General features: G+C 43.9%; 1 protein-coding gene across 2 annotated transcripts in view; it reads left to right on the forward strand.

Moving 5' to 3' along the window:
- LOC311231232 (A-type voltage-gated potassium channel KCND3-like) overlaps positions 1 to 15,307 on the forward strand; it is a gene marked incomplete at both ends in the record, with an annotated part of 449,547 nt that extends 434,240 nt beyond the window's left edge. For both annotated transcript variants that reach the window (XM_084317775.1, XM_084317776.1), the window contains 4 exons: positions 4,100 to 4,201; positions 9,090 to 9,182; positions 13,194 to 13,447; positions 15,067 to 15,307. In XM_084317775.1, the coding sequence (XP_084173901.1) occupies positions 4,100 to 4,201; positions 9,090 to 9,182; positions 13,194 to 13,447; positions 15,067 to 15,307 (690 nt within the window). The remainder of the gene's footprint in view (positions 1 to 4,099; positions 4,202 to 9,089; positions 9,183 to 13,193; positions 13,448 to 15,066) is intronic.
- Between the last annotated feature and the right edge of the window lie 251 nt (positions 15,308 to 15,558).

Raw genomic sequence — 15,558 nt, forward strand, 5'->3', positions numbered from 1 at the left:
GGGGGGGGGGGGGGGGCGGGGGGATGTCTTGTGCTGCTGCTGCACCTCGTGGTGAGATTGTGTCCTTCATGATTATCTCTCGTGCTGGTATGAGTTTGATATCCTTAGAGGCCATTAAGGCATGACGCATGTTTGCTGCTAGAAGCCTCGAACCTAAGCGATTTGGGAAGAAGCCATTTTTTTGAAAGCGTTCTGGGTTATTCCAGAAAACATTGAAATTGTCAATGAATTTCAGGCCGTGTATAACACAGGCAGACCCTAACCATGAATTAAAATTTAGGAGTCGACTAAAGGCTTCTTGTCCTCTGCGAAAGCATGCAATTGGTCCACTGATGGGCACATCAGTGTCTATGTACACAGACTGATGTTTGTCTAGTGTGTTCATTAAACGTGTGAAATCCTCTTTCAAAGTCTCTGTGCCCGTCTTCTTTCGCAGGATGTCAAACGATCCAGAGTGAATGACAATTTTTGTTATACCCGGTCTGATGAGTGTTGGAAGTATTTCGGCCAGCTCTTTCACAGATGTGTTGTCTAAACATATGTTTTCTGTGTTTGCCATCTCCACATACCTTGTTGTGGAATCTCCAATCAGTATGCAGTCTGTGTTCTGTGTGGAGTTAGCATTGTTCTTTCCAACAGTTTTGGGGCCGTTTGTTTTTGGATTAGGCCTAGTCTGCCGGTTCTTACCACAGTCATGTGGCCTTGGTGAAGCCTTGCTAGCTGTACCACTAGCCTTCTCAATAGCCGGCATGTTAACGCTGGTCTCGTACCTTCGGTGTCGGCTACCGCAACGTTCTCCTCGGCGCATGGTAGTCTTTTCGCTGTTAGCCGTTTGCTCAGTCTGGGTCGTGTTTTCCTCATCGTCTCGTCGTTAGCGTGTGCTCCGATGTGCCGGCTGTTAGCTTCACTAGCATTAGCGTGAGCTCCAGCATGCCCGCTGTTTGCTTCGCTAGTGTTAGCGTGAACTCCGGTATTCCTGCTATTAGCGTCGTTAGCGTGAGCTCCGTTCCGCTCGCTGTTTGCTTCGCTAGCGTCGTTAGCCACACTTCTAAGTCTCTTTGCTTTGGGTGTTGATATGCGTGTTTCCGAGAGTAGGTTGAAACTATTTCCTGGCGGTACCGGGGGCGAGGTAATAGTCGTGTTCCCGGTTCGTTTATTTCTCCTTTTATCCTTGACGGTGGTCCACTGCTTTGGTCTAGCTCCTTGCTTGTGCCAGGGACCGTCTTTTGGGTGGTGCTGTTCTGTAGCTAGCCTAGGCCAGGTCTCAATCATGGTATCGTTGGCTATATTTGTAGTAGCTTCAAAAATAGAGTCAATGAGTTGCTCATCCTGTTGGATTTGGTGCAGGATAGAAACTCGAGCCTCCAGCTCTACAATCCTCTTACTCATCCTCAGGCAGCTAGTACATTCTGTGGGAGAGCCGAGTCCCGGCATCTTCCCTTATTTATTGTCTTTTCAGGTTAGGCTAAACTGAAGCTAAGCTAGGTACTTAGCTGGTGATGGTGGGTCTTGTTTTCTTTCAGCCGGGTATTTATGCAGTATTCTCGCCTTTCATAAATATCCTCGACTTCAGCAGTGCCCGACATAGTCCTTTGTGTGTAGCTGATAAGACGGAGACTTCTTCATCTCGCCGGTCCTCCCACGGAGAGATCTCGCTACTCGTCCTTTCGGTGAAGTACTGCGGTCATAAATCTAAATAAATAAATTCACAGTTCTGGAGAAGTACCATAGGAACTGGGAGTTAACATACAGAGTATTTAGAGTTGAAAGGGCTATAATAAATCATTAAGGTAACGATAGGTAGAAAAACACGGAGCGACAGTGAAAAGCAGCTTGCATAGCAGAAGCAGGAAGTCAATTAACATTACATATCTCTTGTCGTGGAATTAACACAACATTATGCATGCTTTTGACAATAAATAAAATAAGAATTTGTTCTTACTTGCTTGCCTGGGTAAATAAAGGTTAAATAAATGTAAAAGAAATTCATTTAAAAACGATACCGATCATTTCCGATATTACATTTTAATGCCAATATCGGCCGATAATATCGGACATCCCTAATTCTAACCTTAGATGCTTAACACCTCACACTGTCTGTGAAGTCTGGTGTGTTATATACCTGATGCAACACTGATGAAGGCTGCATACCTTGGTAGAGAGAGAGAGAGGGCTGGAGTAGAATGCATTGAAAAAATGTATCATGCAGGCTTGTCATCAAACGTCTCTTGCACATCTGAGTAAAGTCTTTGTGACAGGTGCATTGGTGGAGTAAAATATACTTTGAGGAGTCAGGAACATGATTAATTTGCTCAATAAAGTCATTTATTATTAATAATAATAATAATTCATTACTAATTAATAAATAATTAATTACTTCATCAGTGGCAACCTCATTGTAGATAGGATATATAAAAGCTTATATAAAATATATTAAAGTAAAAAATCTCTACTCCTCCATATTGATTAGACAGGAGTATAAGGAGCTGGCTATAAGGATTAGCAATCAAAGTACATTTTGAAAACATTGAAGTTTGATTTCTCAGCTTAACAGCAATCAAAGTAAGTCAATCATAGCAATAGGCCTAGGGCTCACCAGTATCCATCAACATCAGGTTTATCATTTATACAATTTAGCAAAAAAGGAAAAGTAGAAATCATATACTATTAAAGTAAAAAAGCGTATACTTCTTCATGTCAATCAGGCAGGAGTATGAGTAGGCTATCAGGATTAATGTCTGGAAGAGGATCGCCAATAGGTGTAAATATGAAAACACTAACAACTCTATGAAAAGTAACAAAATAGAGAGACTTATATTACATTAAATTAATTGACATTGCAAGTCGTAAAAACCATGCAAGCTTGGAAATTAAGCAAGTTTTTATATTAACTATATTAAAATAGTTAAAAACTGTTAATGATAATACAAAAGGCAGTCAAGTGTGGCAGAACCCCAGGACAGACTGACACATGAGACAGACGGAATACAATAATGATATTTAATAAACAAAGAAAAGAAAACAATAATTGAACATACAAAAACTAACAGGGCCTACGTGGGGGGAGTGTGTGGATGCCAACGGTAAATGTTAATGAGATGTGTGTGTCAATTACAGTATGTGTATGGGTGCGTGTGTCTAGCGTGCAAAACTCATGTGGTGTAGTATGTAAATGTGACAGACTGTTGTTTTCGTGTGCGTGTACTAACCAGTCCAGGTGGAACAGAGGAAGGGGGGGTTATCCAGAGGAGCAAGCAGTGAGTGAGAGAGAGCCGGCAGCGACACAGGGATTTCCGGGTGGGGGTTCGGTTCCTTGATAGGGAGAGAGGAGAAAATAACGCACGTTAGAACAAGAACGAAACATGGGAAAACAAAACAACGGAGCAGGGGATAATCCAACACGAGAGACATATACTAAGACTTGAAGTTACGTTAGTTAGATGTTAGACTAACCACGAGTGATCAGTATGATCAAGCACTGAGAGATGGGCTGTCGGGCTCTCTATGCAGCAGGTGTCTCTGCCTCCGGGCGTGCCCAGCTGCTCCGCATTGCGCTTGATTAGGCTCAACAGGTAGTGACGAGGTGGGAGTCACAACAAAAAACTCCACAGTGTTTCAAGCACCAACACTGTCATCATCCCTCCATTAGTGGCGTCTCGGTCGCTGACAGACCCGTCACTAGTTTGTCAGTCAATTTGGCTTCATTTTGCTCTCGCACTTCACACAGCTCTCATTCTGTAATTCGTTTAGTTGATTGTTTCAGGCTCTGAATCTCTTGTGTTACCCCCCTCCCCTTCTGAAAGGATTCATTTTAAACGCTTCAGTCCGTAGAGGCCCCTAATTTACCGCAGGAATTGCAGCTTCAAAGAGGCACAAAACCCTGGGGAGTAAAAAATTACATTAAGAAGCGTATTATTTTGGTAGCAGTGACGCCAACCCCAGAGATACCAGAACAAATGTGACGAGTTGGCACATCTCCACTATTAGATAAAGCGTTAGTCATCTCTCATCACCACCACCCCCCCCCCCCCCCCTCTCTCTCTCTTTCTCTCTTCTCCTCCTGTCTGACATTTCGACCTGTTCCTCTTCCCATGCACAGAAAGCCAGACTGTCCAGGATAAGAATAGCGAAGACGGGCAGCTCCAACGCTTTCCTCCAGAGCAAACGCAACGGGCTCCTCAACGAGCTGCTGGAACTGACGGTGAGGATGACCCACGACCCCACAGACAGCTTCACAAGCACTTACAGCGAAGAGGCTAAACTAGTATTTATTACCATAGAGGCAATTCTCCATGCTCGTTCTGAATATTATTTTATAAAAAAATATATATCAAAGATCACTCTACTAAACCTAATACCTTTGAGATGACACAATCAACACACACACAGATACAGATACAAAGTTACACACAAAACAACAGTTACTATCTGCCGTGGTCATCAAGAAGTTATTATAAAACAGAAAAAGTTACAGACAGTGTCATTAGATTCTCATTATAAATGGTAAATGACTGCATTTATATAGCGCTTTTACAATTTGTTCCTCACATTTGACCCATTCACTCACACATTCACACACCGATGGCAGAGGCAACCATGCAAGGTGCCAACCTGCACATCGGGAGCAAAATTGGTGTTAAGTGTCTTGCTCAAGGACACTTTGACACGCTGCCCAGGAGGAGCGGGAATCGAACCAGGAACCTCCGGATTACCAGACGACTGCTCTACCTCCTGAGCCACTGTCGCCCCGCATTATAAAAGGGAGGGGTGATTATAGCGGTTATGTCAACGATCACATTACCGCTCAGTGAGTCCGTTATAAGCTTCTATCGCTGTAATCTCTTTGAATATCTCAAATTTGGCCTCCATTCACATCTGTCAAATAGGCACACTCAGATGCGGTCAGCTTTTGTATTTGTTTGCGTCACTCTGCATTAAAAGACTGTAGCAAATTATTCAACAACAGCACCATCAGTGAGTGAGAGATCAGCATGCATATGCTGGGGAGGTGTACCTGTAAAGCAACTGTCCCTGACTTCTGTGGCTTCCAATAGGCCTGTCTCTCTGTCTTTTCTCTCCCCTCTGTGATTATCGTTAGTTGTTGTATTATATACACTACATTTCTCTTCTTGGCATTGTGTGCTGACATGTGTCCACGGTGTCGAGATCACACCGTAGATTGGATGTTGTTTTCATTCATAACAAACACCCACCAAACCACCACAGCCATCTGTATTTTGTCCTCTGTTATGCATGCACACAAATGGCCAGTATGCTATCCAGTCCATCATCGCACTTGGAGAGTGACACAGTCCTTGCCTTGCTGACGACACGTTACCAAAATCCATTCGGATCTAATCGATTCTAGTGTGAAACCTCCCGGGGGTTCTGAGGAGTGGCTGGAATGATCATATAAATGCCCGTCTGTGAGTGCTGAGAAATCGGGCCTTCTGTCAGCGTTTGTGATGAGGCTGCCACAGTCCCGGCACATCAAATTACAGTGGTGTCACCGCTGTCAGTCACTCAGCACCACTGCAGTGGTGTCACCGCTGTCAGTCACTCAGCACCACTGCAGTGGTGTCACCGCTGTCAGTCACTCAGCACCACTGCATGGGTTGGAAGGGGTATGTTGCAGAGTTTATACTTAGATAAGATGTTCCATGTTGAGCTTTCTCTTAAGATAAGGAGTTTGTCCAAACGTTTGTCTGAGGGAAGCAACAGCTGTGATTGGAGGATCAAGAAAAGAGGGCGGGGTTTGAGGTCAGTTATTGATTACTGAGATGAGGTGGACTTGTTTACAGATGATCATTTGTTGCTAATCCTTCCACTCATTAGAATAGACCTAATATATGACCTCAAAGTATTTTCCTGTTGGTGTTTGCTTCCTTTCCACTCATTAGTATCATGACAAGACCCTTTTATAGGTCTGACCTTTTTCATTGGCCAATGTATTGGTACTCTGGCAGATGCAGAGCATGTAATGCTAATAGATCTGTGGTCCCGGGATACATGGCTATGCTCCAGCAAAACAAAATGTAATTTAATTTAACAGTTTTTTGCTAGTTAGCATAATAAGATCATGTACAAAGGGAAGGGTTATTGTGATCATAATCTGCTTTCTCTCCGTTGTTATTAAGGCAGACTGTAATTTACTATTCCGTACCATAGTAAATCTTAAGCCGTCAAATTGTTCTTCTGATGGGATTTCACAGGCAGAATTTTCTCAGATGGGGGACCAAATCTGCATATAATTGGGGGTCCTTGGTGCAAAACCGTTTGAGAACCCCTGTAATAGACAGGAAGGCTGTGTGAGCAGGCACATTATACCCTGGTTGATGCAGAGCAGGTACAACCTCAATCAGGTTTTGCCTTACTGACTGAGCAGCAGGGTTCCCACGGATCTTCAAAAAGTCTTATAAAGTCTTACTCTTACATTTAATAATCAGAATTGTATGCCAATTCAAATGTCTTGAATACGATTACGCTTAATTAAACCTGAATTTCCCCAAGGGGACCAATAAAGGAATATCTTATCTTATCTTATCTTGAATGTGTTTGGGTAAGCAGTACAGTAATAGCCAGTAATCAGTTCCTCCCCAGCAATTCGTATGGAATTACTTTTCAGAGTCATTTTCCTTCATACTTTTTTGCCAGTATGGCCGTGAAATAGGTATTAAATCCGATTCAAAATGGTCTTAAAAATGTCTTTAAAAGTTTTCAATTGAACTTGTTGAAACCAGCAGGAACCCTGTATCAGGGGTTGAACGTCAAACAGACTAGGATTTCAGGCTCTTACTCACATCAAGTGATCAAAAGACGTCTCCTTGGAGCGCATACGTCTCCAGGAGGAATTCTCCCGGATGACAAACTTCTCAGACATTGAGATCGAAACATTGAGACATCAGAGGGGCGGAATGGTTTCTTGTCCACATCACCGAGTTCTCTTTATGTGTCTAGAATTTGAATTAGCGTGCTGGAGGTCAGTTATCCTCCCTCGCAGACAGTTTGGAGGATTGGGCTGCAATGTGGATAGATAGAGGCTAAAACACAACAATCGCTTTGACACGTGGTCGTTCTTACCTTGATATCAAATGTATGGCCTTGCTTTTTTTTCTTTTCATTATCTTCCACCTTTACTGAAATATTTGGTAGCTCTGGCACCCTTTGAGGTGAGGTTTTATTTTCCTAAAAAGCCTCTCTGTTGTGCCTTGATTCTGAGTCTACAGAGGGAGAAGTGGAATTGACTTGAGTTGATCTCAAACACTGCCCCTTTCTTGATCCTTCAATCACAACAAAGCATTTCCTGGTTGCTTTCCTCTGGGTCCCCAGCCAGACTTGCTTGCACACTATGGTGCACACTCTAGTGTAGCTAATGGGGATCCTAAATAAACCATAAACAACAAACAATACCCAGAGAAGTGTTTAATAAATGTTAACCTTTATTTTTCTTTTCTTTCCTTTCTTCCTTCCTTCTCTTTCTTGCATGTTTTGCTCTTGACTATCTGACACATCAACCATTGTTATTAGGTACCTAATCAGATATTGAAATCAGATAATTGCTCGTCTGAAATCTCCCTGAAAGATGAATGAATGAAGACTTCAATAATCCCCAAGGGGAAATTATTTTCACAAACTGCTTTGCAGGGAAACAAAATTACCCTAGCAAGCTGTTACTAAAGACATTATACATTACATTACCGTAGCAAGCTGTTACTGAAGACACTATACATTACATTACCCTAGCAAGCTGAAGTTACTGACACTATACATTACATGACCATAGCAAGCTGAAGTTACTGAAGACACTATACACTACATTACCCTAGCAAGCTGATGTTACTGAAGGCACTATACATTACCCTAAAAAGAAATACAATTGAATGAATCCTGTTGATGAGGTTATTGAGGGCATTATACATTAAATTACCTTATCAAAACCTGAGCTTTAGGAATGATTGTCTGGTCAACTATTTGAATGCAGCATGGAGTAGCAGACAAGCAGTAGACCTGCAGTAGCTTCAACAAGCATCCCCCTTACAAGAAAGCATCATGGTAGTTTGATGGTATTCATGGTTTTACCATGGTACCAGCCATTGTATAAATAGTTTACCATGGTACCGGCCATTGTATAAATAGTTTACCATGGTACCAGCCATTGTATAAATAGTGTACCCTGGTACCGGCCATTGTATAAATAGTTAACCATGGTACCGGCCATTGTATAAATAGTTTACCATGGTACCGGCCATTGTATAAATAGTGTACCCTGGTACTGGCCATTGTATAAATAGTGTACCGGCCATTGTATAAATAGTGTATCCTGGTACCGGCCATTGTATAAATAGTTAACCATGGTACCGGCCATTGTATAAATAGTTTACCATGGTACTGGCCATTGTATAAATAGTTAACAAGGTACCGGCCATTGTATAAATAGTTAACCATGGTACCGGCCATTGTATAAATAGTTAACATGGTACAGTCAGTGTAAAAATAATTTACCATGGTACCAGCCATAGTATAAATAGTTTACCATGGTACCAGCCATTGTATAAATAGTTTACCATGGTACCGGCCATTGTATAAATAATTTACCATGGTACCGGCCATTCTATAAATAATTGACCTTGGTACCAGCCATTGTATAAATAGTTAACATGGTATAGCCATTGTATGAATTGTTTACAATGGTACATCCATAGTAAAAGTCATGATACCACTTTTGTATTTAAATGGTACCATAATATCATGATGCAATCCAATTTAAACCATCATAGCGATCACTACCATCATGGTAGTCACAAAGGATAATGGAAATAGCATGATACTTTTGCAGTGACAGCAGCATACAAAATAAATAAATAAATACATATAAATATATATATCTTGCTGGAATCCTGAATTCGATTTAAATAAATATTTTCTTGCCAGTAATATTGAACAAAAGTCTGGAATTGTGTACAGTGAGTCCAATTCGCTTTGGGATAACAGATTTGTTGCCATCTGTGTGCCTGCTTGTGTGCGATTACACATGCATTTGCACATGTGCGTGTGTGTGTTTGCGTGTATGTGTTTGTGTGTGTGCGCAGGGAACAGAAGAGGAAGAGCAGAAGCTGAGTAAGTGCACGTCCCTGATAGAGTGTCAACACCACCACCTACTGCATTGTCTGGAGAAGACCACAGTGAGTCCACAGCATGAACTATACCTCCGCTTCTGTCTCTGTAAAGGAGAATGGGAAACATTATTCCCCTTAATGACAGAGACAATAGAGAAATAATGTCATAATGTTTTGGCGGGATTGGAACCTATAGGCCATCTTTTTTTCTTTCCTCTATCATTTCTACCGCTCCTTCATCTCTGTCTTTCACATCTTTCTGTGTCAATCTCTTCTCGATATTCAAATATATTCACATTAAAATGTCCCCCCTCTTCTGTGTTTCGAAGACTTTTCATCTACTTTCATCGATAACCTTTGTTCCAAATGATTGCTTTGACAGAAACGTTTAATTTAAATTGATTGACATTGTATCGGCAAGTAACTCCACACATTGAGTCTCCAGACAGTTAACAATTCATCCACAGCAGCCTATGTCATCATTATTTGTCATATTGTGACAATGATGTTGTTCGGTCTTGTGTCAAAAACTCACCACAAGCACTGTCGTTTCAAGAAATAGATGAAATTGCCTCATTTGTTATGACATTTCTGATTGTTTACAAGTAGAACGTATCTCTTGTCAAAATTATGGAATATTTATTCAGAACCGGAGACGCCTGTCAGTAGTTTTAGTGAAGCAGAACATTAGCTTTGAGTAGCTTTTCAACTGTATTTGGAGCCGTGAAGGAGTTGATTTGTGTTAGGTACCAGTAACAAGGAGGTTACATTTGAAACAAGTTATCAGGTGTATTAAGTCTGTCTGTCTGTCTGTCTGTCTGTCTGTCTGTCTGTCTGTCTGTCTGTCTGTCTGTCTGTCTGTCTGTCTGTCTGTCTGTCTGTCTGTCTGTCTGTCTGTCTGTCTGTCTGTCTGTCTGTCTGTCTGTCTGTCTGTCTGTCTGTCTGTCTGTCTGTCTGTCTGTCTGTCTGTCTGTCTGTCTGTCTGTCTGTCTGTCTGTCTGTCTGTCTGTCTGTCTGTCTGTCTGTCTGTCTGTCTGTCTGTCTGTCTGTCTGTCTGTCTGTCTGTCTGTCTGTCTGTCTGTCTGTCTGTCTGTCTGTCTGTCTGTCTGTCTGTCTGTCTGTCTGTCTGTCTGTCTGTCTGTCTGTCTGTCTGTCTGTCTGTCTGTCTGTCTGTCTGTCTGTCTGTCTGTCTGTCTGTCTGTCTGTCTGTCTGTCTGTCTGTCTGTCTGTCTGTCTGTCTGTCTGTCTGTCTGTCTGTCTGTCTGTCTGTCTGTCTGTCTGTCTGTCTGTCTGTCTGTCTGTCTGTCTGTCTGTCTGTCTGTCTGTCTGTCTGTCTGTCTGTCTGTCTGTCTGTCTGTCTGTCTGTCTGTCTGTCTGTCTGTCTGTCTGTCTGTCTGTCTGTCTGTCTGTCTGTCTGTCTGTCTGTCTGTCTGTCTGTCTGTCTGTCTGTCTGTCTGTCTGTCTGTCTGTCTGTCTGTCTGTCTGTCTGTCTGTCTGTCTGTCTGTCTGTCTGTCTGTCTGTCTGTCTGTCTGTCTGTCTGTCTGTCTGTCTGTCTGTCTGTCTGTCTGTCTGTCTGTCTGTCTGTCTGTCTGTCTGTCTGTCTGTCTGTCTGTCTGTCTGTCTGTCTGTCTGTCTGTCTGTCTGTCTGTCTGTCTGTCTGTCTGTCTGTCTGTCTGTCTGTCTGTCTGTCTGTCTGTCTGTCTGTCTGTCTGTCTGTCTGTCTGTCTGTCTGTCTGTCTGTCTGTCTGTCTGTCTGTCTGTCTGTCTGTCTGTCTGTCTGTCTGTCTGTCTGTCTGTCTGTCTGTCTGTCTGTCTGTCTGTCTGTCTGTCTGTCTGTCTGTCTGTCTGTCTGTCTGTCTGTCTGTCTGTCTGTCTGTCTGTCTGTCTGTCTGTCTGTCTGTCTGTCTGTCTGTCTGTCTGTCTGTCTGTCTGTCTGTCTGTCTGTCTGTCTGTCTGTCTGTCTGTCTGTCTGTCTGTCTGTCTGTCTGTCTGTCTGTCTGTCTGTCTGTCTGTCTGTCTGTCTGTCTGTCTGTCTGTCTGTCTGTCTGTCTGTCTGTCTGTCTGTCTGTCTGTCTGTCTGTCTGTCTGTCTGTCTGTCTGTCTGTCTGTCTGTCTGTCTGTCTGTCTGTCTGTCTGTCTGTCTGTCTGTCTGTCTGTCTGTCTGTCTGTCTGTCTGTCTGTCTGTCTGTCTGTCTGTCTGTCTGTCTGTCTGTCTGTCTGTCTGTCTGTCTGTCTGTCTGTCTGTCTGTCTGTCTGTCTGTCTGTCTGTCTGTCTGTCTGTCTGTCTGTCTGTCTGTCTGTCTGTCTGTCTGTCTGTCTGTCTGTCTGTCTGTCTGTCTGTCTGTCTGTCTGTCTGTCTGTCTGTCTGTCTGTCTGTCTGTCTGTCTGTCTGTCTGTCTGTCTGTCTGTCTGTCTGTCTGTCTGTCTGTCTGTCTGTCTGTCTGTCTGTCTGTCTGTCTGTCTGTCTGTCTGTCTGTCTGTCTGTCTGTCTGTCTGTCTGTCTGTCTGTCTGTCTGTCTGTCTGTCTGTCTGTCTGTCTGTCTGTCTGTCTGTCTGTCTGTCTGTCTGTCTGTCTGTCTGTCTGTCTGTCTGTCTGTCTGTCTGTCTGTCTGTCTGTCTGTCTGTCTGTCTGTCTGTCTGTCTGTCTGTCTGTCTGTCTGTCTGTCTGTCTGTCTGTCTGTCTGTCTGTCTGTCTGTCTGTCTGTCTGTCTGTCTGTCTGTCTGTCTGTCTGTCTGTCTGTCTGTCTGTCTGTCTGTCTGTCTGTCTGTCTGTCTGTCTGTCTGTCTGTCTGTCTGTCTGTCTGTCTGTCTGTCTGTCTGTCTGTCTGTCTGTCTGTCTGTCTGTCTGTCTGTCTGTCTGTCTGTCTGTCTGTCTGTCTGTCTGTCTGTCTGTCTGTCTGTCTGTCTGTCTGTCTGTCTGTCTGTCTGTCTGTCTGTCTGTCTGTCTGTCTGTCTGTCTGTCTGTCTGTCTGTCTGTCTGTCTGTCTGTCTGTCTGTCTGTCTGTCTGTCTGTCTGTCTGTCTGTCTGTCTGTCTGTCTGTCTGTCTGTCTGTCTGTCTGTCTGTCTGTCTGTCTGTCTGTCTGTCTGTCTGTCTGTCTGTCTGTCTGTCTGTCTGTCTGTCTGTCTGTCTGTCTGTCTGTCTGTCTGTCTGTCTGTCTGTCTGTCTGTCTGTCTGTCTGTCTGTCTGTCTGTCTGTCTGTCTGTCTGTCTGTCTGTCTGTCTGTCTGTCTGTCTGTCTGTCTGTCTGTCTGTCTGTCTGTCTGTCTGTCTGTCTGTCTGTCTGTCTGTCTGTCTGTCTGTCTGTCTGTCTGTCTGTCTGTCTGTCTGTCTGTCTGTCTGTCTGTCTGTCTGTCTGTCTGTCTGTCTGTCTGTCTGTCTGTCTGTCTGTCTGTCTGTCTGTCTGTCTGTCTGTCTGTCTGTCTGTCTGTCTGTCTGTCTGTCTGTCTGTCTGTCTGTCTGTCTGTCTGTCTGTCTGTCTGTCTGTCTGTCTGTCTGTCTGTCTGTCTGTCTGTCTGTCTGTCTGTCTGTCTGTCTGTCTGTCTGTCTGTCTGTCTGTCTGTCTGTCTGTCTGTCTGTCTGTCTGTCTGTCTGTCTGTCTGTCTGTCTGTCTGTCTGTCTGTCTGTCTGTCTGTCTGTCTGTCTGTCTGTCTGTCTGTCTGTCTGTCTGTCTGTCTGTCTGTCTGTCTGTCTGTCTGTCTGTCTGTCTGTCTGTCTGTCTGTCTGTCTGTCTGTCTGTCTGTCTGTCTGTCTGTCTGTCTGTCTGTCTGTCTGTCTGTCTGTCTGTCTGTCTGTCTGTCTGTCTGTCTGTCTGTCTGTCTGTCTGTCTGTCTGTCTGTCTGTCTGTCTGTCTGTCTGTCTGTCTGTCTGTCTGTCTGTCTGTCTGTCTGTCTGTCTGTCTGTCTGTCTGTCTGTCTGTCTGTCTGTCTGTCTGTCTGTCTGTCTGTCTGTCTGTCTGTCTGTCTGTCTGTCTGTCTGTCTGTCTGTCTGTCTGTCTGTCTGTCTGTCTGTCTGTCTGTCTGTCTGTCTGTCTGTCTGTCTGTCTGTCTGTCTGTCTGTCTGTCTGTCTCCTCTTCAGGCCCATGAGTTTGTGGATGAGCAGGTATATGAACAGAACTGTTTAGAGACGGCTCTCCAGAGCTACCCTTCCCGCAGCCCCTCTCTGTCCAGCCAGGACAGCTCCCTGGGAACCTGCTGTAGCCGCAGGGTGAAGAGGAACACCCCTCTGCCCAATGCCAGTGTGCTCCACCCCGGCCCAACTCACCAGGGACCCCTGCAGGAGCTCAGTGCCATCCACATACAATGTGGTGACACCCATTCCCACAAAACCAGGTGAGCCACAAGCGCGTAGAGACACCGAAACCGAACTAGACCTGTATGGACCCAACTGGGTTCAGGTTGGGTAGCACTGAATTCCCTACTTACTTGGATTTGGGTTAGACTGGGGTTCAGAAATATTGTTGACAAATACTGTTATTATTTACTAATTAAATATCAGGGAAATCCGCTTCTGGGTTCAGCTGATTGTTGGCTCACAGACGGTTTGTCATATGTCAGGTCTCCATCAGATTTGGACAGATTCTTTTTTTGGGTCATGTTGGGCTCCAAGCACAACAGAGAAACTTGGGCATCATGCATTAACACAAACCAGTCAATACATCCCTCTTAGGTTATAGCTGCAATAATTATTTTATTTAATTTCCCCAAAATGAAAGCCATGTCTTGTTTTGCCAAAGTGATCATTGTAAATAAATAATGGCACAATGTTGTTGTAACAAATTATTTCTTTAATTTGCTGAAAACAATTATTGTTTTTGTGCATGGATTTCTAGATTCCAACTCCAATACATGTATACTTTCCTGGTATATTTCCTGGTTGTTAAACAAGGTGAAAATTAACAATAGAGAACATTAAATACTTCACCTACAAAAATAATAATGTTCTGATATTGATGATATTGATGTAATTAAGAGTCTAGGGGGACCCTGATGTAAACAAGACGAAAGTCTTTCTCTGGTCTGCATCCCCTTAACAATTGTATGTATTGAGCTGTACTGTACTGTACCCATTCTGCAATCTGTTAATAAAGTTTTCAATCAATCAATCAAACTAGAACAAACTGGCCACTGGTGGCACAGGGTTGATTGAGTAGGACACCATGGCACAGTCAGGACAGCCGAAACCCACCCAATGTTCCATTGTCGACCAAAAACACACTTCTTCAATTAATATCTGAAATTAAACAAATGTTTTTTATAATATTAACCTTTCTACTGTATTTTACTAGTATGCACTCTGCTAAGGAATCTACCGTGCCTATATTATTACCTACTATGCTAATATGCAATCAAGACTGTAGCACTCAAGTTCGACAGTGTTTGAGGAGCTGGCAGAGTTGTACCCTTCCTGCTGACTTCGGATTAAAGTCACTTTGGATAAAGGCGTCAGCTGAATTACTGAATGTAAATGTATATGAGACCTTCTGAGGGCAGGTGGTCATAAAAAGTTTTGAAAATGTGAAAAATACTGTCAGAAAAGAATTATTGCAGCTTTAAAAGGAACACATGAGGGAAAACGTTCCTTAACTCTCTACCATTATCCTTTTGTTCAATTCACACCTGATGCCTATTATAGCTGCATAATGGAAAGTACAGTACAGTACGGTAAGGCATGCAGTGATCAAAGAGGCCACTAGAGAGCACTGTTGGATCATGCAAATGATCCATTACAGTTTTGAATAACAATAACAATCTCTCTCTCTCTCTCTCTCTCTCTCTCTCTCTCTCTCTCTCTCTCTCTCTCTCTCTCTCTCTCTGTCTCTGTCTCTGTCTCTCTCTCTCTCTCTCTCTCTCTCTCTCTCTCTCTCTCTCTCTCTCTCTCTCTCTCTCTCTCTCTCTCTCTCTCTCTCTCTCTCTCTCTCTCTCTCTCTCTCTCTCTCTCTCTCTCTCAGTCGCTCCAATCTTAACCTGAAAACCTCCAACAGCGGCAGAATCAACTGTAAGGGCGGTCAGATCACCACGGCGATCATCAGTCTGCCTGCGCCACCCCCCTTGACCAACGACGGTGATGGGCTCCATGGACCCCCCCAGCGCAGGCAGCCCCTACCGCCGGCAGGCCAACCCCCGGTCCCCAGCATACACACCACATCTAGCTCGGCTAGCTCCAACATCGTCAAGGTCTCTGCTCTGTGACTATGTGACTGACTGATGTAACTCACCTGAACAGGAGGGAACAGGAGGAGGAGGAGGGGGAGGAGGAGGAGGAGGAGGAGGAGGAGGAAAGGGAGCGGCTCTGTCCCGATGGACCCCTGGTGCCCTGCTGTATCTCAAATGGTCAGTAGGAAGAGAGCTCTCCTGACATTAGCCTTTTCAGAGACGCACAGCGGACATGGAGATGGAGATGGTGGGGAATGTAAGACGATGGCGAACGGTGAAAGATCATA

This window comes from Notolepis coatsorum, assembly GCF_963971535.1.
Source record: "Notolepis coatsorum genome assembly, chromosome: 6".
Lineage (NCBI taxonomy): Eukaryota > Metazoa > Chordata > Actinopteri > Aulopiformes > Paralepididae > Notolepis > Notolepis coatsorum.